This window comes from Staurois parvus, unplaced genomic scaffold, assembly GCF_062004578.1.
Source record: "Staurois parvus isolate SC_StPar_1 unplaced genomic scaffold, SC_StPar_1.0 ptg000126l, whole genome shotgun sequence".
NCBI lineage: Eukaryota > Metazoa > Chordata > Amphibia > Anura > Ranidae > Staurois > Staurois parvus.
This window is the reverse complement of record NW_028317922.1, coordinates 2,742,651-2,766,134: the sequence shown is the minus strand read 5'-3', so window position 1 is coordinate 2,766,134 and position 23,484 is coordinate 2,742,651. Positions and strand designations below refer to the sequence as shown.

General features: G+C 45.9%; 1 protein-coding gene across 1 annotated transcript; it reads right to left on the bottom strand.

Moving 5' to 3' along the window:
- Positions 1 to 21,997: 21,997 nt before the first annotated feature.
- LOC149467017 (putative G protein-coupled receptor 148) lies at positions 21,998 to 23,065 on the bottom strand. The gene has a single exon (XM_089672394.1). It carries the CDS (start codon positions 23,063 to 23,065, stop codon positions 21,998 to 22,000), a length of 1,068 nt encoding a protein of 355 aa, XP_089528520.1.
- Between the last annotated feature and the right edge of the window lie 419 nt (positions 23,066 to 23,484).

Below are 23,484 nucleotides of genomic sequence, written 5' to 3'. Positions count from 1 at the left end.
AGGCGGCCGAAAGGTATTTCTGCCCCTGGGAGCAGCTCAATGGGGCAATCATATGGGCGATGAGGGGGTAATTGATCTGCATTTTTCTTGTCACAGACATCCCGGAACTCATGGTAATGTGTGGGCAAGTTGTCATATGACTGGATAGCCACTATATCACTTTGCGCTTCCTTGGTCGGTGATGAACTTGGTCGGCAAGGTTTTTTACGTTTTTCACAGTGGGAGGGACATAAAATCTTTAGTCCGTGCTCCCCAGTTGATGGAGGGATTGTGGAGTGGAGAACCAAGGAATGCCCAGGATGATGGGAAACTTGGGTGACGTAATCAGCTGAAAGCTGATGGCCTCACAATGGTCAGCTTCAAACAACAGTTTCAGGGGAACCGGTTTATGGGTAACAGGTCCTGAAGATAAGGGTGACCCATCAACTGTCTCCATATCAATAGGGGTAAATGTATTTCTGGCTTGAATATTATGGTTATGGGCAAACTCTAAATCCATAAAGTTCCCCCCAGCCCCGGGGTCCAGCATAGCTGAGCAGGAGATTTCATGGCCCTCAGATACAAGTTTAATGGGGATAACAAAATGAGAGAGCAGGGAGTTCACTTTATTCTCTTCAGAAATCAGTGGGGAGACAGACTGGCTTATAGAGTTTATTTGTTCAGGCGCAATCACATCAGTCACAGCAACTGTTCTTTTAACCTTTTTAGGACAATTAATTGCATAATGACCAGAATCCCCACAATATAGACATAAGTTCTCTGAACGTCTTCTCTCTTTCTCCTGAATGGAATGGATCTCTTGATAGCATCAACCTGCATAGGTTCGGGAGTGTTGGAACCCAGAGAGACTCTTGAATCCTGCTGAACAAATGGACTAGCAGGGAGATGCATTCCCCTATTACCTCCAAACATTCCCAACCTCTCCTTCCTCCTTTCTGTAAGTCTTTGATCGATTTGAATACACAATTGGATGAATTCCTCAAGATTATTAGGAATATCTTTTCTGGCAAGCTCATCCTTTACCTGTTCAGAAAGCCCTTGGCGGAACTGGCTCTTTTGTGCTGCAGGGTTCCAAGTGGTATCTGCCATCCAACTTCTGAATTCGGCTGTGTATTCAGTGACCGAGCGTCTACCCTGCTGCAGACTATGCAATTTTGCTTTGGCAGTAGCACAACGGTTGGGATCATCAAAAACCTGATTCATCGCGGTCAAAAAGGTATCAAAATTATTCAGAATGCTATGGTTTTGCTCTATATAAGGGGAGACCCAAGCTAGAGCTTCCCCAGTCAGAAGCCCAATAATAAACATTACCTTCTTTTTCGCTGAAGGAAACGCAACAGGGTACATTTGGAAATATATACAACATAGATTAAGGAAACCCCTGTAGTGGCGGCGGTCTCCATTAAACTTAGATGGTTGGGGCTGGGGCATATGTGAACTAGTATCATCAGGGTTCAGCAGTTGTCTCTGCAGAGACTGAATCTCTCCCTGTTGCCTCTCCACTACACCTTGCAGTTCAGAAAATTTCTTTCAGTTGGTAACACCAAAATCTTGCAGCTCTGAAATTTGCTGCCTGACAGGAGCCATGGCATTTGCTATAGAGGCCTCCATGTTTTGGGCCAGATTATTCTGTCAGGTCTGGGTCAGGTTCAGAGACCAGTTGCTACAGCAGTGTAAGGCTTACCTGAAACCAGCAGGATAGGTACACCAGCGGGTCCCCCTGGGAATGACGCAGGTTCACCTGAGGTGCGGGGTCTAAGTATTAACTGGTTTTCACCAGAGCTCCTAATGGTGGAGATGGATTTGGCTGCGTTTTAATACCAGGTCGCAGATATCAGGATCACCCCACCAGGGAATGAGCAAGCTGGAAAGCAATAGCAGATCAAACAGTTTAGGGATCAAATGGAAGCAGAGTTAGTCACAAGCCAAGGGTCAGTCACAAATGGTAGTAGATTAGGATGAGGCAAAATCGTAGTCAGTAGCAAGCCAAAGGTCGGTAACGAAGATGTAGACAGCAGCAGGAACGATAAGCGGGATATTGGCTGAGAAGGCACAATAATCTGGCAAGGAGGAAGTGCATGGACATGGCTTTTATAGGAAGTTCATGGGAGGAGCAAGGAGTTCAAGGTTCAAGACAAACAGGGCCAAGGCAGGATCATCCAAAGAATTGTCAAGGGAGTTTTCCAGCATTCCAGGTGGCTCAGTGAGATGAAATATTGCCTCTCACCACAGAAGGCCCAGGCTCTGACAACAACTCTCAAAGAGGCTAACTATAAAACACTACTACAGTGGTACTTGGTCCCTACTAGGGTTGCAAAAATGCACCTGTTGGTATTGCCCACCTGTTTCCACCTCTGTGGCCAGATGGGGACCATGTACCATATCTGGTGGCAATATCCTATAGTAACTAGGTTCTGGAATCTGATCTACTCTTTGACAGCAATAAATATCCGCAGGATTCCTGAAACTGCCCTTTTTTAAAAATTCCCTGATGCAGTCCCAAAGAGATCAACAAAAATAATTACATACTTACTTCTGGTGGCAAGAATTACTATTGCCAAGTATTGAAAATAGTCAATGGTCCCTCTTGAGTATGTCAAGAATAAACCTAACTGGATCATGGTCAATGACAGACTCACCTGTATCCTTAAAAATACTACACAAAAATTTGACCACACCTGGGATCCTTGGATTCAATATATCTCAGTTTCTTGATAGGCCCCAGATGGACCCTCTCTCAACCTTTCTTCTTCTCTGATTTTTCTCCTCTCTTTTTCCTTCTTCTGCTGGATTTTTTCTGACTGTTTTACTGGCCTTGGGGCTCTAGTAGCTCTGATTCTGAACTTGCTCTCGGGTATCTGGACATCAGGGAGAGATGTTGTTTTTTTTTTCTTTTTTTTTTACTCCCACCTCTTACCCATTACCCTTTCCTTTCTCCCCTTCCCTACACCGCCCCCCCCCCCCATATTTCCCCATTGTGTTGTTACACTTCATGAGCTTTTGATAATGCTATTAATGCCTCTATTGGTTAGGCTTGCTTTGTCTCTGGTCCTCTGGAGACCAGGTTCATGTTGCAGTTTCTAATGAATATTTCTCTATTTGATTTATATGTGTTCCCCTGCCTGGGATTACCTTTTATGTTTAATTTGGTTGATCAGATAATTGTTCATGTTGTTCTTGTTATGCCCTCGAGGCCTTGCCATGTTTTCTTATTTGCTTACTACTAGTGCTGTACTCTATGTTCAAATGCCATATCTGTATTCTCTGATTTTCTTATAATAAATATCCTGGAGTATAAATAGTTTAGTGTTGATTAAAAAGCAACCAGTATAATCCAAAGTATCTTGCATGCTCAAACCACCCCTTCTCATCCTCTGCTTACCTGAATAACTGGATGTTTCTCTCTGCAGAGATGTATTGTTGTTAGAATTTAGCACAGCTGTGCCTGGCTGCATCCACCGTACTATTCATGTTATCCATTCATGGGGATTTCTGAAAGAAAAGTCTACAAGTCCCATGTGCCACTACAGCAGAGGGATTCACAGATTGCCCTGGAAGCAGGACAGTGACTACCGAACAACCGAATTAACCTGTCTAACAGTATGCGTTTATAACAGGGGTTTAGTTAGCACACATTTGCAAATACATACATAAGCCACGACACGGCACCCTGATAATCTGTGGTCCTAACTCTACAATTTGTGAGTCCCCATAGTAGAGGCACATGCATTTAATGGATAGATCAAGGGCAGGTGAACCTGAGGGAGCCCACCCCTCTTAAAGGCAAAGGAGTGCACTGGACCCCAGCATGTAGCACAATGGCAACCAGGGTCCTAGTGCACCCACGTACCAAATACCAGCCTCATGCTCCATCCCCCCCCCCCCCAAAAAAAAATAAAAAAAAATATTTTTTTTTAAAACGGTAGATATGATTAAATCAGCAAAACATGAAACTATTAAATTTCTTTTAATTTACAAAAATAAGTGCCATAAGATGCCACCAGCACCAATAGTAAAGACAAAATATATATTAACCAAATATAAATTAACTATATTAACCAATCAGACAGAGAAAAAAAACAAAAAAAAAGGATGGAATTACAAAACACAGTGATCAGAAGACGCCAGCTGGCTTGCAGTAAGAGACTGAGTCTGAGAGAAACACTGAAGGAGCGGCAGCTCAGCTGCTACACTGACCCCAGACACCCGGCATCTCCCTCTGTCCTTTCTTCCTCCCCCTCTGCCATTCATGACAGTGGCAGCGTCCCACATGGTGTCAGGAATGGACTTGCCAGTAATGGTGGGACTCACCTGCCTTGTGGGCTGCAGTACCAGGGCTGGCCAGCGGGTGCTCTCAGCAATCAGAGACTCAACCCTGCAGTCAGCCAAACACCTGAAGCTGATTACGGAGGTGTATTTAAGGGATGGCCAGACCTGCAGTCTGGGCCTTGGTGTGTGTTTTTCCATGGGCCCCTGTATCTTGTTACCTGCGTTCCTGTTCCTGCCTGACTGACTCGTTGCCGACCCTGCCTGATCCTGACCTCTGCTGACTTCTCCTGTTTGATCCCTGGCTTGTGACCCCGACCATTCTCTGCCTGACCCCCTGTACCTACCTGTCCGTTAGTTGCTGTACCTGGCTCGTGACCTGACTACTCTCTGCCTGCTCCTCCTGTTCCTACCTGCCCGATTGTTATTGACCCGGCCTGCCTGACTACGCTTGCATTGTATGTATTGTTATCTGTGGGTGGTTTGGTTTGGTTCGTTTGCACTTTGTTTAAGTTTTAGTATTGCACTGCGTTTTGTATTGTTAGTATTAATAAATTATATTGTTTATAACATATCTGAAGCCTGCGTTTCCCTGCGTCAGTTCACATACCTCTGGTCATACCCGGAGCCCTGACACGTGGTCTATCAGCATCTGCCCCCCTCCCCCTAACTATTGTCTACCCCCCTCCTCCTCCTGTCGCCTTCATGGCCCACCATCCTCCTAGGCTCAGCTCACCTTTGATGGCTCCTGCCAGGGTGTGGAGTCCAGTGAGGACAAGCTGTGCCCCAGCACTACACCACTTCCCTCTCAAACACATCGGGCCCTGATCATCTTACTCATATAGGGTTAACCCTGCAACCAGAGCACACCCTGTCTATTGATTGGCTCCAGCTATGTAGAAGAAGGTGGAGCCAGCACTGGACACACCCCATTCGGCCACTAGCTCCCTGTTATATCTGGAGGATTGTGTGTGCCAGTGTGTGTACCGGAGATGTACGGCCCGATCCTCCAATCAGAGACTGCTGACCGCCTAGGGTCCTGGGCTAATGTCATCACTTCCCATCCTAGGGGGAGCTGACAGTTCACTGCTACATGGAATACTGTCATATCTATATATTGCCAAAAGTATTGGGACACCCCTCCAAATCATTGGATTCAGGTGTTCCAACCACCTCCATGGCCACAGGAGAATAAAATCAAGCACCTAGGCATGCAGACTGCTTCTACAAACATTTGTGAAAGAATGGGTCACTCTTAGGAGCTCAGTGATTTCAGGCATGGTACCGTGATAAGTTACCACCTGTGCAATAAGTCTATCCATGAAATTTCCTAGCTACTAAATATTCCACGGTCAACTGTTAGTGGTATTATAACAAGTGGAAGCAACTGGGAACAACAGCAACTCAACCACAAAGTGGTAGGCCACGGAAAATGATAGAGCGGGGTCAGCACATGCAGAAGCGCACAGTAAGCAGAGGTTGCCAGCTGTCTGCAGAGTCAATAGCTAAAGACCTCCAAACTTTGTGTGGCTTTAAGATTAGCAGAACAACAGTGCATAGAGAGCTTCCTGGAATGGGTTTACATGACCGAGCAGCTGCATCCAAGCCTTACATCACCAAGTGCAATGCAAAGCAGCAGATGCAGTGGTGTAAAGCACGTCACCACTGGACTCTAGAGCAGTGTTCTCTAGAGTGACAAATCATGCTTCTCTGTCTGGCAATCCGATGGACGTGTCTGGATTTGGCGGTTACCAGGAGAATGGTACTTGCCTGACTGCATTGTGCCAAGTGTAAAGTTTGGTGGGGGAGGGTTTTTGGTGTGGAGTTGTTTTTCAAGGGTTGGACTTGGCCCCTTAGTTCCAATGAAGCAAACTCTTAAGGCATCAACATACCAAGACATTTTGGACAATTTCATGCTTCCAACTTTGTGGAAATAGTTTGGGGATGGCCCCTTCCTGTTCCAACATTACTATGCACCAGTGCACAAAGCAAGGTCCATAAAGACATAGATGAGCGAGTTTAGAGTGGAGGAACTTGACTGGCCTGCGTCCTTACCTGAACCCGATAGAACACCTTTTGTAACATGACAAAATGTGGAAAATGTCAAGGTGTGTGAATACTTTTTCAAGGCACTGTATATATATATATCAGGTATCGTGTGTGGGAAGGCTGTGAGACAATTGTAAAGAGTAAAGATACCATCATTCCCTCATCATTCTCTCTGTAGGAGGAGATGGGGACTCTGCAGAGAAATGGAGAATTCATACAAGAGGTCTATAGGCCACACAAACAGAGTGTGCAGCTGCCTAGTTTGCCTAGTGGAAGCACTGGCCCTGGTTACACTGGTTAGGCTCCACTTGCGAATTTGACAAAGACAAATTGACTTTGAGCCTAGGTGCATTTTATTTTTTGCCAGCAGTGTTCCTGAGTCTATGTTGTCATTCGCCATTCTCCAGTTACAGTCTAGGTTTTGCAAGGAGAGCTGACACTTCTGAACTATCTTCAATGCATGGGCAAGGTGAAGATGTACAACATGTATCTGTTGCCACAACAAGCTTATCTTCTGATGAGGCAAATCACTCATTGTCTGATAATGATGAGTGTAACAGCAAATATTCATGATCTGGTGGGGATTGACATCAGGAGGACAAGGATGATGAGGACATAGCTGAGAAACAGGATGATGAAGGCACATTTCCAAGTTTACAGAATGTTAAGGAATTAAAAAGGAGCTTTAGCTAGGATTTCCTCCCTATGAAAAACAAATGTAAACCCTGACCTAGCTTTGATGAAGTCCATGATTTTGTTTGACTGTTGTAAGGTGAATTTTGGGTCCAAACCATTTGCAAAGTGTGAGGTGAGTTTTAACTAGTTAGTCTGTCTTTAGCTACCGTATTTTCCGGCGTATAAGACGACTGGGCGTATAAGACGACCCCCTACTTTTCCTGTTAAAATATAGGGTTTGAGCTATACTCGCCGTATAAGACTACCCCTCCTCCAACGCACACCAAATAAAAATGAAAAAACATCAGATTTGATTTCAATATGGTATGCTATTTCAGTATGGTATTCCAATGATGGGGTGCTATTCCTCCCACTGACACCAATGATGAGGCACTACTCCTCCCACTGACACCAATGATGGGGCACTATTTCATCCACTGACACCAATGATGGGGCACTATTCCTCCCACTGATACCAATGATGGGACACTATTCCTCCCACTGACACCAATGATGGTGCCCCATCATTAGTGTCAGTGTGTGAGGAATAGTGCCCCATCATTAGTCAGTGGGAGGAATAGTGCCCCATCATTGGTGTCAGTGGGAGGAATAGTGCCCCATCATTGGTATCAGTGGGAGGAATAGTGCCCCATCATTGGTGTCAGTGGGAGGAATAGTGTCCCATCATTAGTGTCAGTGGCAGGAATAGTGTCCCATCATTAGTGTCAGTGGGAGGAATAGTGCCCCATCATTGGTATCAGTGGGAGGAATAGTGCCCCATCATTGGTATCAGTGGGAGGAATAGTGCCCCATCATTGGTATCAGTGGGAGGAATAGTGCCCCATCATTGGTGTCAGTGGGAGGAATAGTGCCCCATCATTGGTATCAGTGGGAGGAATAGTGCCCCATCATTGGTGTCAGTGGGAGGAATAGTGTCCCATCATTAGTGTCAGTGGGAGGAATAGTGTCCCATCATTAGTGTCAGTGGGAGAAATAGTGCCCCATCATTGGTATCAGTGGGAGGAATAGTGCCCCATCATTGGTATCAGTGGGAGGAATAGTGCCCCATCATTGGTATCAGTGGGAGGAATAGTGCCCCATCATTGGTGTCAGTGGGAGGAATAGTGCCCCATCATTGGTGTCAGTGGGAATAGTGCCCCATCATTGATATCAGTGGAGGGAATAGTGCCCCATCATTGGTGTCAGTGGGAGGAATAGTGCTCCATCATTGGTGTCAGTGGGAGGAATAGCGGCCCATCATTGGTATCAGTGGGAGGAATAACACCCCATCATTGGTATCAGTGGGAGGAATAGCACCCCATCATTGGTGTCAGTGGGGAAGAGGAATAGCGCCCCATCATTGGTGTCAGTGGGGAAGAGGAATAGTGCCCCATCGTTGGTGTCAGTGGGGAAGAGGAATAGTGCCCCATCGTTGGTGTCAGTGGGCGGGAGAATAGTGCCCCATCGTTGGTATCAGTGGAAGGAATAGTGCCCCATCGTTGGTGTCAGTGGGAGGAATAGTGCCCCATCATTGGTGTCAGTGGGGGAGGAATAGTGCCCTATCATTGGTATCAGTGGGGAGAATAGTGCCCCATCATTGGTGTCAGTGGGGAGGAGGAATAGTGCCCCATCATTGGTATCAGTGGGGAGAATAGTGCCCCATCATTGGTGACAGTGGGGAGGAGGAATAGTGCCCCATCGTTGGTGTCAGTGGGAGGAATAGTGTCCCATCATTGGTGTCAGTGGGAGGAATAGTGCCCCATCATTGGTATCAGTGGGAGGAATAGTGCCCCATCATTGGTATCAGTGGGAGGAATAGTGCCCCATCATTGGTGTCAGTGGGAGGAATAGTGCCCCATCATTGGTATCAGTGGGAGGAATAGTGCCCCATCATTGGTGTCAGTGGGAGGAATAGTGCCCCATCATTGGTATCAGTGGGAGGATTAGTGCCCCATCATTGGTGTCAGTGGGAGGAATAGTGTCCCATCATTAGTGTCAGTGGGAGGAATAGTGTCCCATCATTAGTGTCAGTGGGAGAAATAGTGCCCCATCATTGGTATCAGTGGGAGGAATAGTGCCCCATCATTGGTATCAGTGGGAGGAATAGTGCCCCATCATTGGTATCAGTGGGAGGAATAGTGCCCCATCATTGGTGTCAGTGGGAGGAATAGTGCCCCATCATTGGTGTCAGTGGGAATAGTGCCCCATCATTGATATCAGTGGAGGGAATAGTGCCCCATCATTGGTGTCAGTGGGAGGAATAGTGCTCCATCATTGGTGTCAGTGGGAGGAATAGCGGCCCATCATTGGTATCAGTGGGAGGAATAGCACCCCATCATTGGTATCAGTGGGAGGAATAGCACCCCATCATTGGTGTCAGTGGGGAAGAGGAATAGCGCCCCATCATTGGTGTCAGTGGGGAAGAGGAATAGTGCCCCATCGTTGGTGTCAGTGGGGAAGAGGAATAGTGCCCCATCGTTGGTGTCAGTGGGGGGGAGAATAGTGCCCCATCGTTGGTATCAGTGGAAGGAATAGTGCCCCATCGTTGGTGTCAGTGGGAGGAATAGTGCCCCATCATTGGTGTCAGTGGGGGAGGAATAGTGCCCTATCATTGGTATCAGTGGGGAGAATAGTGCCCCATCATTGGTGTCAGTGGGGAGGAGGAATAGTGCCCCATCATTGGTATCAGTGGGGAGAATAGTGCCCCATCATTGGTGTCAGTGGGGAGGAGGAATAGTGCCCCATCGTTGGTGTCAGTGGGAGGAATAGTGTCCCATCATTGGTGTCAGTGGGAGGAATAGTGCCCCATCGTTGGTATCAGTGGGAGGAATAGTGCCCCATCATTGGTGTCAGTGGGGGAGGAATAGTGCCCTATCATTGGTATCAGTGGGGAGAATAGTGCCCCATCATTGGTGTCAGTGGGGAGGAGGAATAGTGCCCCATCATTGGTATCAGTGGGGAGAACAGTGCCTCATCGTTGGTGTCAGTGGGAGAGGAACAGTGCCTCATCGTTGGTGTCAGTGTGGAGGAGGAATAGTGCCCCATCGTTAGTGTCAGTGGGGGAGAGGAGCGGCTGCTCCTTCTTCCAGTTCGGCCGCTCGATTTTCGCGGGGCCGCTCGGCTCCTCCTCCTCGTCGGTGATTGGTCGCCTGTGTGCCTTTCCAGTGCTGGCGCCCAATCAACGGTGAGGAGGCGGAGCCGAGCGGCCGCGTGACCATCGAGCGGCCGAAGTGAAAGAAGGAGCAGCCGCGCTTCCTGGACCGGATCGTCGTGGGACCGGAGCCAGGTAAGGTACAGCAGCCCCTCTGCCCACCCCTGTACTCAGTGTCCGTTGGAGGAGGAGGGGGGGCGGCGCCACGCTGCCCCTCTAAAAAGTGCCGCCCTGACACCGGCTCGCACCGGCGTATAAGACGCCCCCAACTTTTCAGAAGATTTTCAGGGGTTGAAAAGTCGTCTTATACGCCGGAAAATACGGTATATGCATTCATTTTAATATTGTTCCCAGGGCTTTACCTATGCAGAGGCAGAACATTTTTGTAAAGAAAAATTGAAGCTCACTATTACATAGTGATACTTAGGTATACTTACTAATACATAGTTAGGCTGAAAAAAGATAGTCTATCGAGTTCAACCAATTAAAAATAAGTCAAAACCCTCATACCCAGAACTCAAAACCCACAGTTGATCCAGAAGGCAAAAATCACTTACAAAGCGTGGTCCAATGTTCTCCAACATGTAAAAATCCCTTTTGATCCCCTAAGTCAATTGGATAGTCCCTGGATCAACAATCTACAGTGATATTGAGGGGAGAAATCACTGATGGGGGGCAAGTCTCTGATGGGGGTGCTGCTTCTGATTGAGTGCGGCTTTGAACGAGTGCGAAGCAGTTAAACACAGCAGTTGAACTAAAGCAGGAGAACTCAAGCAGCAGGAAGACACAAGAACAACAGCAAGAAACTCTACTGCACGCTGGACAGACTGCAAGCAAACACCCTGGGAAACATCTCTTACATACCTGAGACCCACTCCGTGTACCTTTTATACAATACATCCCCTCTTCTCCTTTCCATATTACTATCCTCTGTTCCCAAATCTCATTTCTTTACCCCTCTGCTCCACCCCAAAACTTGTACATCTCCCCCTCATTGCTATCATCTCCCTACTATTGCTCTCATCACCTCCCCAAAATGCCTCTTCCACTCCTTCTCATTTTCCTTTCCTCCATTCCCAAAATCCATTCACTATATCCCTCTGCTCCTCCCAAACATTTGTATATTGTGTCCTCACTGCTTCCTTCACCCCTCTACGGCACCCACCACCTCCTCCTATTACTCCACTCTCCCACTGACCCGAACACCTCCACTAGTAGTTTCTCACGCTCCTGCACATCCCGCTCTCATGCCACCTTTCTCACCCTTCTCCTCCTCATAACCGCGGGGGACATCTCCCCGAATCCTGGCCCTCCACCATCTCCCTCACCCACACAACACCCTCCCGCCTCCACGTCCCGCCGCAACTTAGTATCTGTCCCCCTGCTCCCTAAAATTTCCCCCCCATTTTCATGTGCACTCCTGAATGCCCGATCGGTGTGCAACAAGCTTACCACCATCCACGACCTCTTTGTTTCCCGCTCCCTCAACCTCCTGGCGATTACGGAAACCTGGATTCAGGCCACTGACTCTACCTCCCCTGCTGCAGTCTCCTACGGCGGTCTCACCTGGACTCACTCACCCAGGCCCAACGGCCGTAAAGGTGGTGGGGTTGGTCTGCTCCTGTCACTGCAGAGCACCTTCCGATTCCTCCCAAACCCCCCCTCTCTATCCTTCTCCTCCTTCGAGGCCCACTGCGTCCGACTATTCTCCCCAACCCCCCTGAAGATTGCTGTGATATACCGGCCTCCTGGATCCATACCCCGCTTCCTGGATGACTCCTGGCTACCCTTCTTCCTCTCCTCTGAGCTACCCACCATCATCCTTGGGGATTTCAACATCCCTGTCAACCTCGACAATCCGGACACATCCCGTCTCCTCCACTTAACCTCCTCCTTTGCACTTGCACAGTGCATACAATCCACCACCCACTCTGACGGTAATATCCTTGATCTCGTCTTCTCCAACCGCTGCGCTCCCCACAACCTCACTAACGCCCCCTTCCCTCTCTCTGACCACAACCTGATTACCTTCTCTATCTCCTCATCCTCCAACGCCTACCCCTCCAAATGTCACACTACTACCAGCCGTAACCTCCGCAACCTTAACCCTGCCCCCCTCCACTCTGCAGCTGATCAACTCCACGACAGCATCCTCCCCCTGTCCTGCCCCGACTTGGCTATGACCGCCTACAACAACGCTCTCTCAACAGCCCTTGACTCACTAGCGCCTTTAACCACACGCAACATCAGACCCCGACCGCTCCAGCCCGGGCAGACTGATCACACCAAAACCCTCAAACGACACAGTCATGCCCTGGAGCGACTATGGCGCAAAACAAAATCCCAACAAGCCTTCACCTGCTACAAATCTGCCTTCCACACCTACACCTCCTCCCTCCACGCTGCCAAACAAGCCTACTTCCTGACCCTCATCAAGGCCCTCTCCTCCAATCCTCACGACTCTTCTCCACCTTCAACTCTCTACTCTCGCCACCCCCACCTCCACCCAGCACCTCACTCACTGCCCTTGAGATTGCCAATCACTTCAAAAACAAGATTGACACAATTCGCAAGGACATCGCCGCAACTCACACGCCCTCTCAGCCCGTCCCCTCTCACACAGCTACCCCCTCATTCCCCCTCCCCCTCAACATAACCCGCAGGGACTTCATCGCTGCTCAAACTCCCTCCAACCCCCTTCCCCCTCACTCAGCTACCCCCTCATCACCCCTCTCCCACAGCCCCACCACTGCTCTGACCTCCTCTTCCACCCCATCCTACATTCCTCATACTGAAGCTCCCCCAATACTCCGCACCTTTGACCTTACTACCATCGAGGAAGTCTCCAAGATCCTCTCTGATGCCCGCCTCACCACCTGCCCCCTCAACCCTATCCCCTCACAACTCCTACGACCTCCCTCCCCCTTCATCCTACGCTCCCTCACCCACATCTTCAATCTCTCCCTCTCCTCCGGCACTTTCCCCTCCCCTCTGAAACATGCACACATCACCCCCATACTTAAAAAGCCCTCCCTGGACCCCAATGACCCGAACAACCTCAGACCCATCTCCCTGCTCCCATTTACATCTAAACTCCTCGAGCGCCTAGTCTACACCCACCTATGCTCTCACCTCAACGACAACAACCTCCTCGATCCCCACAAGTCCGGCTTCCGTCCCCTACACTCCACTGAACCTGCCTTACTCAAACTCTCCAACGACCTGCTAACCGCCAAAGCTAATGGCCACTATTCAGTGCTCCTACTCCTTGACCTCTCTGTGGCCTTCGACACAGTCGACCACCCCCTCCTCCTCAAAAAACTACACTCCCTCGGGCTCAGAGATTCTGCTCTCTCCTGGCTCTCATCCTACCTGTCACAACGCTCTTTCAGCGTTACCTATAATGCTACCACCTCCCTCTCACTCCCCCTCTCTGTTGGGGTCCCTCAAGGCTCTGTCCTCGGGCCCCTTCTCTTCTCCATCTACACCTCCTCCCTTGGCCAACTCATACACTCTCACAGCTTCAACTACCACCTCTATGCCGACGACACACAAATCTATCTCTCAACCCCCCACCTCACCCCCTCGGTCTCCGCCCGAATCACACACCTGCTGAGCGACATATCAGACTGGATGTCGCTCCACTTCCTTAAACTGAACCTCTCCAAAACCGAGTTTCTTGTCTTCCCCCCAGCCTGGATACCACCCCCCATTGACTTCTCTATCACATCGAACAACGTTACCATCAAACCCGCCCCACAGGCCAGAGTACTTGGTGTCATTCTGGACTCCAACCTATCCTTCCAGCCCCAAGTCCAATCTTTAACAAACTCGTGCAGACTCCACCTCCGCAACATCGCCAAAATACTCACGTTCCTAACTCCAGAAACCACTAAACAGCTTATCCACTCCCTCATCATATCACGACTCGACTACTGCAACTCCCTCCTCACTGGCCTGCCTCTCCGCTGGCTATCCCCACTTCAGTCCATCCTGAATACGGCTGCCAGACTCATTCACCTTTCCAACCGCTCAGTCTCCGTCACCCCCCTCTGCCAATCCCTCCACTGGCTTCCGATTGCGCAACGGATCAAATTCAAAATCCTAACGCTGACGTACAAAGCTGTCCACCATACTGCCCCGAACTACATCACTGACCTAATATCCAAGTACCTCCCAGCACGCACACTCCGCTCCTCACAAGACCTCCTTCTCTCTAGTTCCCTGGTCTCCTCCTCCCATGCCCGCCTCCAGGACTTCTGCAGGGTGTCACCCATCCTCTGGAACTCCCTGCCCCAACCCATCAGATAATCACCTACTCTCCTCTCCTTTAGGCGCACCCTGAAAACCCATCTCTTCAGGGAAGCCTACCCCACCCCCTGCTAACTTGTCGACTTCCTCCACTCTTCCTACCACTCCATCCCCCACAGCTATCTCCTCCTGTGCCACCATCCCCTCCCTCCTAGATTGTAAACTCGAAAGAGCAGGGCCCTCAATCCCCTCATGTTTTGCATTGTATTGGTATTGTTCTGTCACATGTTCTGTCCCCCTTTGTAATGTACAGCGCTGAGTGAACTATTGGCGCTTTATAAATACTGTATAATAATAATAATATAATAATATAATATTACTATTATATTATATATTATTTTTTATGAAGCTTGACTAAGTAACAGGAGCAATCTAGGACACTGTGTCGTAGTTGCTCTGTGTGCTCTCACCAGACTGTCAAGCTGTATTAGTCAACACTGTCCACCTCCACCCAGCAGAGGGAGCTGACAAGCAGGAGGAGCTCAAGAGACTTTAGTGCAGGCCACACTGAACTGTGGAAAATGTAGTCTGAGAAGAGGATCTTGCATAAGAGTAACTGGAGTGATGGAGTACAACTCTCAGTGGTTGACTCTTAACAGGAGGGGAAGAAGCAGTTTTTTGCAGGCTTCATGGGACAGAACCTCCTCCTGCTGTGGGGAGACTGGAGGGTGTGTCACTTTTCCTGTGTGCACACTTGCCAGCTACAACTTGTGGTCTGAGACAAATAACCAGAGCTCTGATGATAACATGTATATTGAGGACTAGAGAACCAGTGGAGTTACTGACAGCTGAGTGCCTGGATCGGGATTCTCTGTATCACTGGGACTGGTGAGCGGCCACTGGTGCAATTGATTTAATGCTGCTAGTAGAGACTGAGAGTAGAGAGATGGATCATCTACTTAGTGACTTCTAATCAATGCATGCAGAGCCTAAAGGGACTGTACTCACGTGCACCACCTTAAAGACTGGGCCTCAATATTAGTCAACTGAAGGTCTAGCGCTAGAAGCTACCTACCAGCTAACTGCCACAAAGAAACCTTTGCTTACTTGCTTATAGCCAAGAGGTACCTCTCTTCGGATATACTTATATAGCGATCCATATAGAGTGCTTTTTGGAGTGATTGTGGATTACTGATAGCAGAGAAATTATGCTAGGATTAATCATCATTCATGACATTAGTTAACTTTGTCTTAACCATGTTCTAGTGGCATGACTGGATCTAGATTTCAGTTGCGCCCCCCCCCCCCAACAACCTGCCGCACTCCTCTTCCTACCTCCACCCCGGCCAATGTGATTGGCTGCCGAATTCTTTCTCCCAGGGCCAGGACATATCTGGTGTAATATGGAGAGGAAGGGGGTAGGGCGCCAGTATCATTTCTAGAGCTGGGCATCCAGATGCTGCCCCGCTGCAATATCCGGCACCAGCATCATCTCTTTTCACCTGTTACACTCATCAAACCAAGCCAGGGAAACTTCCCCTAGGCTTCTCCCTATAATAACCAGTGGAGAAAATGGCAGTGGACAGAAGCAGAGTGAATCAAAGAGGAGAGTGGCAAGGATGGGGGTAAAGGACAATGTTCAGAGTGGAGAGCATGCATTATAAAGGATAGGATCTATGATTGTGGTGGTGGTGTGGGTGTAAGAGGATTTGTCCTGGTAGGAGGAGTTGGGGGTACAGTGTTTATGCTGGAAGGGGGGGGGGGGAATAAGAGATTTTAAGGTGGCAATTGCACTAGAAATGGAATTTATGAAGGGGTGGATAGGGTCTATGCTTGGAGGGGAGTTTGCAAAGGAGGGTGTAAGTGGATTTGTGCTAGAATCAGGGGTTGGGGGGTTTGAGAGATCTATTCTGGGAGCCCCTCCTACTGTTAGGGCCGGTTCACACCATGCCCTCACATGAATCACACAGGAACATGCTGTGTTCCTGTGTGATTCACATGCTGTTCTGTGCAGTGCCATTTCAGCCCATTCTTGAATTGGCTGAAATCGCACCACACCAAAAGTAGTGCATGCATTACTTTTAACAATGCACTGCAACCAGATTGCATGGTACAAAAGTGTTTGCGACCTGCATTTGGTTTGTCATTAACTTTGTATTGACACCTGCTGCAGATCACAAATGGAGTGCATTTTGCATATTATCCAAATCACACAGGAACTCACAGCACATTCCTGTGCGATTAATATGCATGCATTGTGTTAACTGGCCTTTAGGCAAACTCTGCCCTCTGTATCATCTACTACTGACCTATCCCTTACTACTGAACCTTTACATCACTTACCAATGAATCACTGCACTCTGCGGTCAATATTAAGCGTAATGAAGGCCACAGCCAATATTTTCTGCTGCACTTTTTTCACAGGTAGTAAAAGAACTTATGATCTTTCACACAAACCTACTATGTTCAGATAACACCCTGATAGTCAATCTTGCTGAGAAGGTGAAAAAGGCACACTTGCTGTTTGAGAGAGCTGACCCCACCCCCAGGAAAAATATCTACAGCCCTGAATGTGTAACTGTCTGCTATGTTGTAGTTCTGACCTGCTGTGAAATTCCCAGAATGGCAGCACAGCTGCAGTAGCCAGCTACACACTGTGCTGTGTGAGGAGAAGGAGATTTGCTTCCTGTACCTAGGCTTTGTGCATTGCAGGGATGAGAATAGAGCTGTGCTGAGTACCCTGCCAGCAGTGAACCCTATCCTCTGCCCTGCCAGCAGTGACCCCATCCTCCTCCCTGCTGACCCCTGTCCCCCACCCTGTAGATTCCTGTGCACAGCCTTGTTGACACCTGTTTTTGCACCCTGCGGACCCCTGTGCACGGCCCTGCTGACCTCTGCCCTCCACCCTGTAGACCCCAAACACTGCCTTTATGACCTTTGCCCTCCTTCCTGCTGATCCCCATCCTCTTCCGTATAAAAAAAAAAACTAATAGCATCTGTACACTGCCCTCCAAACTGCTGACCTTTGATCCTCTGCCCCCCTGACATTTGTACTGCATTCCCAAATCAGACAGGCTACATCCAGCCCTGTCTAGTGGTACAATGTGCTATTCTAAGTTGCTATAGCCCAGTGATTCTAATCTGTGATAATAGGATATTATTAGTATGGCAGACAAATGTATCCATTTCAAATGTATTCACCAATTGCACTATACTCCTGCCAAGTTGAATCGTATGGGGTTGGCAGACCAGGCCAAGGTGCAGGGAACTTTCTGCTAATAACTTCCCTTTGGGCTGACGTCTTTATTTTGTTGGAAACTAATTTTCAACTGCAAGCTCCAAAAACTCCTGAAGTCTGTGTACTTGTTATCCTTGATAATTTTGTTCCACCTACCTGTAGCCGAATTATGTTCCAGTTAATATTTTTCTATGCCAAAAAAGCTCTTCTTTATTGGAAGAACCCTGTTCTGCCTACTTTATAATATGTTTGTCATCTAGTGAACCAGGCATTACCACTATACAAATTTATTTATACATGTTGTATGTGTGCTAGGAAATTTACTAAAAATTGGCAGCCCTGTCTAGATGTTTCAGCCTCTCAGATGGCAGATCTGGCCACCTCACAATCCCCCCTCTAATTGTCTGGTAGATATACAAGCATTACTGAGTGAAGAGAGCAGTGTGTGTGTGTGTGTGTTTGTGTGCTTGCACTGTTTGAGTGTATATCTCCGTTTAGGTGAGGTGCGTTTTCTTTCTGTTTGGTTGGCGACCTTTGCCCGTACATAAAGTGCCATTCTTTTTATAATTGTGGAAGATTACCTCCAGCACACATGGTATATTTTATTTGTATGTCTAAAGAGATGTTTTGTGTTTTTTACATTACAAAGTATAGTCTGTGGCATGCTTCATAAATCATGAACAGAGCCTGACAATGAAAGTTGTCAGCCATTATGTACATTATATGGAGTATCAATTAATTAGTACAAATATTTGCTATAACAAACATGGCTTATGAAACAAAGTTATGGAAGGTACAAGTGGTGGCTATTGTTTATGAGCTTGTTGTCATATTCTGACATGTTACCATGCATTATAAAGTAAAGTATTATTATCTCTAAGAGGTGCACTTTAGTTTAATTAACACATTTACAGGAGATGCAGACTTTAGCACAGTCGTGGTGATTGATGAGATAACAATTCACTAACTGACCTTGTTACTTAGAGTTATTCTACAAACCTGTATGCTAGTACAGGCCTAAATACTTTTTGCAAATTTTTATAATTTGCAAAGTCAGGGTATATACACCGCGTTCCAAATTATTATGCAAATTCTATTTAAGTGTCACAAAGATTAAATATTTTGTTTTTCAGTTTAACTCATGGATGGCATTGTGTGTCAGGGCTCTTTTGATCACTGAAAACAATCTCGGACACCTGTGATAATTGGATTGGCCGGTGAGCCCAATTTAAGGAAAAAACTACTAAAGGAGGGTGTTCCACATTATTAAGCAGAGCACCATTTTCAAGCAATATGGGGAAGAAAAAGGATCTCTCTGCTGCCGAAAAGAGTGAAATAGTTCAATGCCTTGGATGAGGTATGAAAACATTAGATATTTCACGTAAACTTAAGCGTGATCATCGCACTATTAAGAGATTTGTGGCTGATTCAGAGCACAGACGGGTTCGTGCAGATAAAAGCACATTGAGGAAGATTTCTGCCAGATCCATGCATCGGACCAAGAGAACAGCTGCTAAAATACCATTACATAGCAACAAACAGATATTTGAAGCTGCTGGTGCCTCTGGAGTCCCACGGACATCAAGGTGTAGAGTCCTCCAGAGTCTTGCAACTGTACATAAACCTTCTTTTCGGCCACCACTAACCAATGCTCACAAGCAGAAAAATACATGAAGACTAATTTTCAAACAGTCCTGTTCACTGATGAGTGCCGTGCAACCCTGGATGGTCCAGATGGATAGAGTAGTGGATGGTTGGTGGATGGCCACCCTGTTCCAACAAGGCTGCGATGTCAGAAAGGCGGTGGTGGAGTCATGTTTTGGGCCGGAATCATGGGAACAGAGCGGTTCGGCCCCTTTAGAAGATGACCTCTGCAAAGTATGTGGAGTTTATGACTGACCACATTCTTCTCTGGTACAGAAGGAAGAACTATGCTTTCCATAATAAAATCATCTTCATGCATGACAATGCACCATCTCATGCTGCAAAGAATACCTCTGCATCAATGGCTGTTATGGGGATAAAAGGAGAGAAAGTCATGGTGTGGCCTCCATCATCCCCTGACCTCAATCCTATTGAGAACCTTTGGAGCATCCTCAAGCAAAAGATCTATGAGGGTGGGAGGAAGTTTACATCCAAACAGCAGCTCTGGGAGGCTATCCTGACATCTTACAAACAAATTCAAGCAGAAACTGTCCAAAAACTCACAAGTTCAATGGATGCAAGACTTGTGAAGCTGCTATCAAATAAGGGGTCCTATGTTAAAATGTTTAAAAAGTTAAAATGTTGTTAAAAGTTTGATTGAAATAGCTTTTGATTTTAGTAAATATGCTGCAAACACAACAAATGACAATTCAGTTCTTTACAACCTATAAAGTGTTTTGAAACTGACTGTGCGTAATAATTTGGAACAATGCATTGTAAGTTTTTTATGTTTAAAAAAAATCCTGTTATCATTAGGAGGTTTGTTCAATAAAATTCGAATTGTACTCTGAATAGTTGATAACATGAGAATTATGCTGACTGTTATTTACATCAATTATTTAGGTAAATGAGAAAAGTATCATTTGCATAATAATTTGGAACACAGTGTATATGGGTTAAAGGATAGTGAATTGTGTGACGTATTACATTCTCAGTCACACTCCAAGCTGAGATCTAAATGCTAGCAGACTGAGAGTGGACGTTCCTGGGGCAGGTTAAATCTGCAGTTAAACCTTTGCACACATAAATGATAGCTGCCACCATGTATTTTAACAGAAATATAAACCATTCGCCATCAACTACCTGCTGTAGATGTTATGACAAGACTTGTCTGTGACACTCACTGTCACACCCAGACAGGAACCTAAAAGAGTTTAAAAATTGGTAGCTTTCTTCAAATAGGCCATTAATTCTTTATTTTCATGTTACAGCATTCAGAGATTCAGATTAATGATTTTAAAATATTGATTGAATGAAAGAAAAGAAAAACAGTACAAGCAAATATTTACAGAAATGATATTACAAATCAGGCAATTAGCGGCAGTAAAATAAACAGAATTATAAGTGAAAAAATACTTAAGAAAGCATGCCTGGTCTTTGGTTTTGTGTAGTCTAATATATTTTCAGAGTATATCCAATCTGGAGGATTAGAGTTACTGCCTCTCTTAAATGACTCTTATTTAGTCCTTAAAAGGGTGTATAGATTTAAAACAACCAGTAAAAGGGTCTGGATGTGCTGAAGGGGTGTTGAAGTGTTTCATGCTGTTCCAGCAGACACTCCCTGTATGCCAGCTATTATGACTACTGTATATCTATATTTACAGAAGACAAGATTTCACAATCCAAAAACCAGCAAATTACTAAACAGGATAAAATTGTGATTTGTTAAACACCAAATATGATGTGGGTCCTGTGCAAGTTCTCACAATCATATGACTGCTTATTATTTCCCTATATATTAGTATGACATATTATGTAGCTCTGTCATAGCAGGAATCATGGTGTATGTAAAAATAATGTCTCTGGCAAATCATCTGTAAATCTGTATAGGTCACTAACTCCAGTCTGACAGATGTGTATTCCTCCAACTATTCTCTAGACAATTTAGGACAGGGCACTTACGACATGTCTCCATTAGCAGTAGTTTGAAAAGTCTGTCTAATGCTGCTCTACTTTGCTTCTAGCTATGGGCTGTGATCTGTCAATAGTACTTCAACAGGAATATGAACATTTAAATATAACCAAATTCACATAGATACAAATATAAAAATCATTACAGTATAAAACAAGAGAGTTTTATCAAACAAGAACTGTATTTGTTCTGAATTTGAGTTTTTTATTCAACATTCACTACAGTTTTTTTTTATTTACAAGAGGCTGAGAATGTTTCTAGCTGGGGTCTACAGCTTTTATTTGAGAACCTAAGCAACGCCAAATTTGGAATTGTTTTGGTTTCATATGCCTTAAAGTATACCAGACTCTATCTTTTTGGGTATGCAGTTCTGACCCACGACAGTAGCCTAGTGATATTTGAAGTCCTAGTTAAACATAACAGTACATACACACAAACTGTATTACAGGGTAGACTGAACAGTACATCGCCATTGATCTTAGCTTGTGCTCAATTCTTTGGGCAAGAGGGTGTCACAGTAATAAGGGTGCTGTACATAGCTTCCTGAAAAGATCACAACCCCTTCTTTTTCAATACTACTCTCAAGAATCCTCAGCCCAGATGCAAACAGATGTCACCCAGATAATATTTTTTATCTACTGAATGCAAGATTGATCGGAGCTTTTAAACGACATGTTAGTACAGATTATAGTACCCCTGGGCAGCACTGCATTTTCACTAAGTCAAAGGATGAAGTTTATGCTGAATGGTTTTATATATGTGAGATAACAGGTGCAACGACTCTATGTTTTCTTAACCTAAAAAACAGCCTGAATGACTTGTATATTTCTCTGTAGCGAAGCCCATACAAACAAGGTGATGCTGCCTTGGGAAACACAAGGAACACATTGCAGATAGTCATTGTTACCCACAATCCAGTTCTTAATCCAATCACTTTACTCATATAGAGCAGAGATTCCAATAAGAGTAAGACCAGTGGGCTTAAATAAAAAAACAGTATGGTGTGGTGCATTAAAAAAGTGATACTGGCTCTTGAGGAGATACTTTTCCAGATCCCAGTTTCTTTTGTTTTATAATACAAAACCAAATAGAAGCAAAATATTAGAGAGAAGCATACAAGAAAAATAGCAACAAATAGAATATAAAAAAACTTGAAGGTATCATCTCCATGTAACGCTAGAAGTAAAATCATTGGGAGAGAACAGAACTCAAGAGGACAAGGCAGAGGCTTCTGGGTAAAATACAAAGGTAAGAGGACAATAGCAGGGAAAAACAAAGCTGAGAACCAAAGAAGCATTAACAATTTCCTTGTCCTTCTTGCTGGAAGCAGAGATATATAATGTAGGGGCCACAAGATAGCCAAATACGTATCCATCACCATGGAAGCTATTGTGAGAACACCACCCCAGTAGGCAACAACCAGCACATATAACAACAGAATGCAAATAACTTTAGGTATCTTTATGTTCATCGCATTGCATATGGTGGTCGCAGTGTAGAACAGCAGGTATATCAAATCGAAAACGATTATATTTCCCAGGAGTAAGAACCTTGTTTCCTGGCGCATGGTGAGGTTGGAGAATATGGCAAATAATATAGAAGGTGTTAAAAAAAGAGCCGTGATACAGCAGAAGGTTGTTGGTATTAGGAACAAATGCATTTCTGAATAAGATGGATGAATAATCCATTCCTGTATCATGAACAGGGAGGACTGATCAATTTCCAGAGTCTGAAGAACAGTGGCATTTGAGTATACTTCTCTTTGGAGCACATGCGAGGCATTGAACAAGCTGGGCAGGTTGCATCCTGAAGCATTCATGTCTTAAGTCCTTCAGCATGTGTCCTTAATCAGGTTAAAATTTGCTACAGAGAGCTCATCCTAAACTTTCGGTAAATTGTAACGCCAACTTCCAACTCTGATGTGGATTCCCTGGTGCCGTTTCATGCCAGAGAAAGACTGTTTCTGCTTTCTTTTGTCCTAACAGATCCCTGCGACTTCCAGAGAAATGAGACCAAACATTTCTGAGGAGCATATTCCCAGAGAATTACTTGATTGCCTATGATAATAAGCCTGAGTTGATATTTTTCACCATTACCACAACAAAGAAACAGATGTGCTATCAACTTGATTACACAGATAAGTGATACAATACAGGACATTCCATGCGTGCTAGGCTGTGTTCCCATCAAGTCAAACCTCCTAATGTTTACTGAAAGCACAGTGCATCGAATTCTTTC

Bases quoted from the DNA above. Each gene is read 5' to 3' on its own strand.
- LOC149467017 (XM_089672394.1), bottom strand. From the start codon at position 23,065: ATGAATGCTTCAGGATGCAACCTGCCCAGCTTGTTCAATGCCTCGCAT.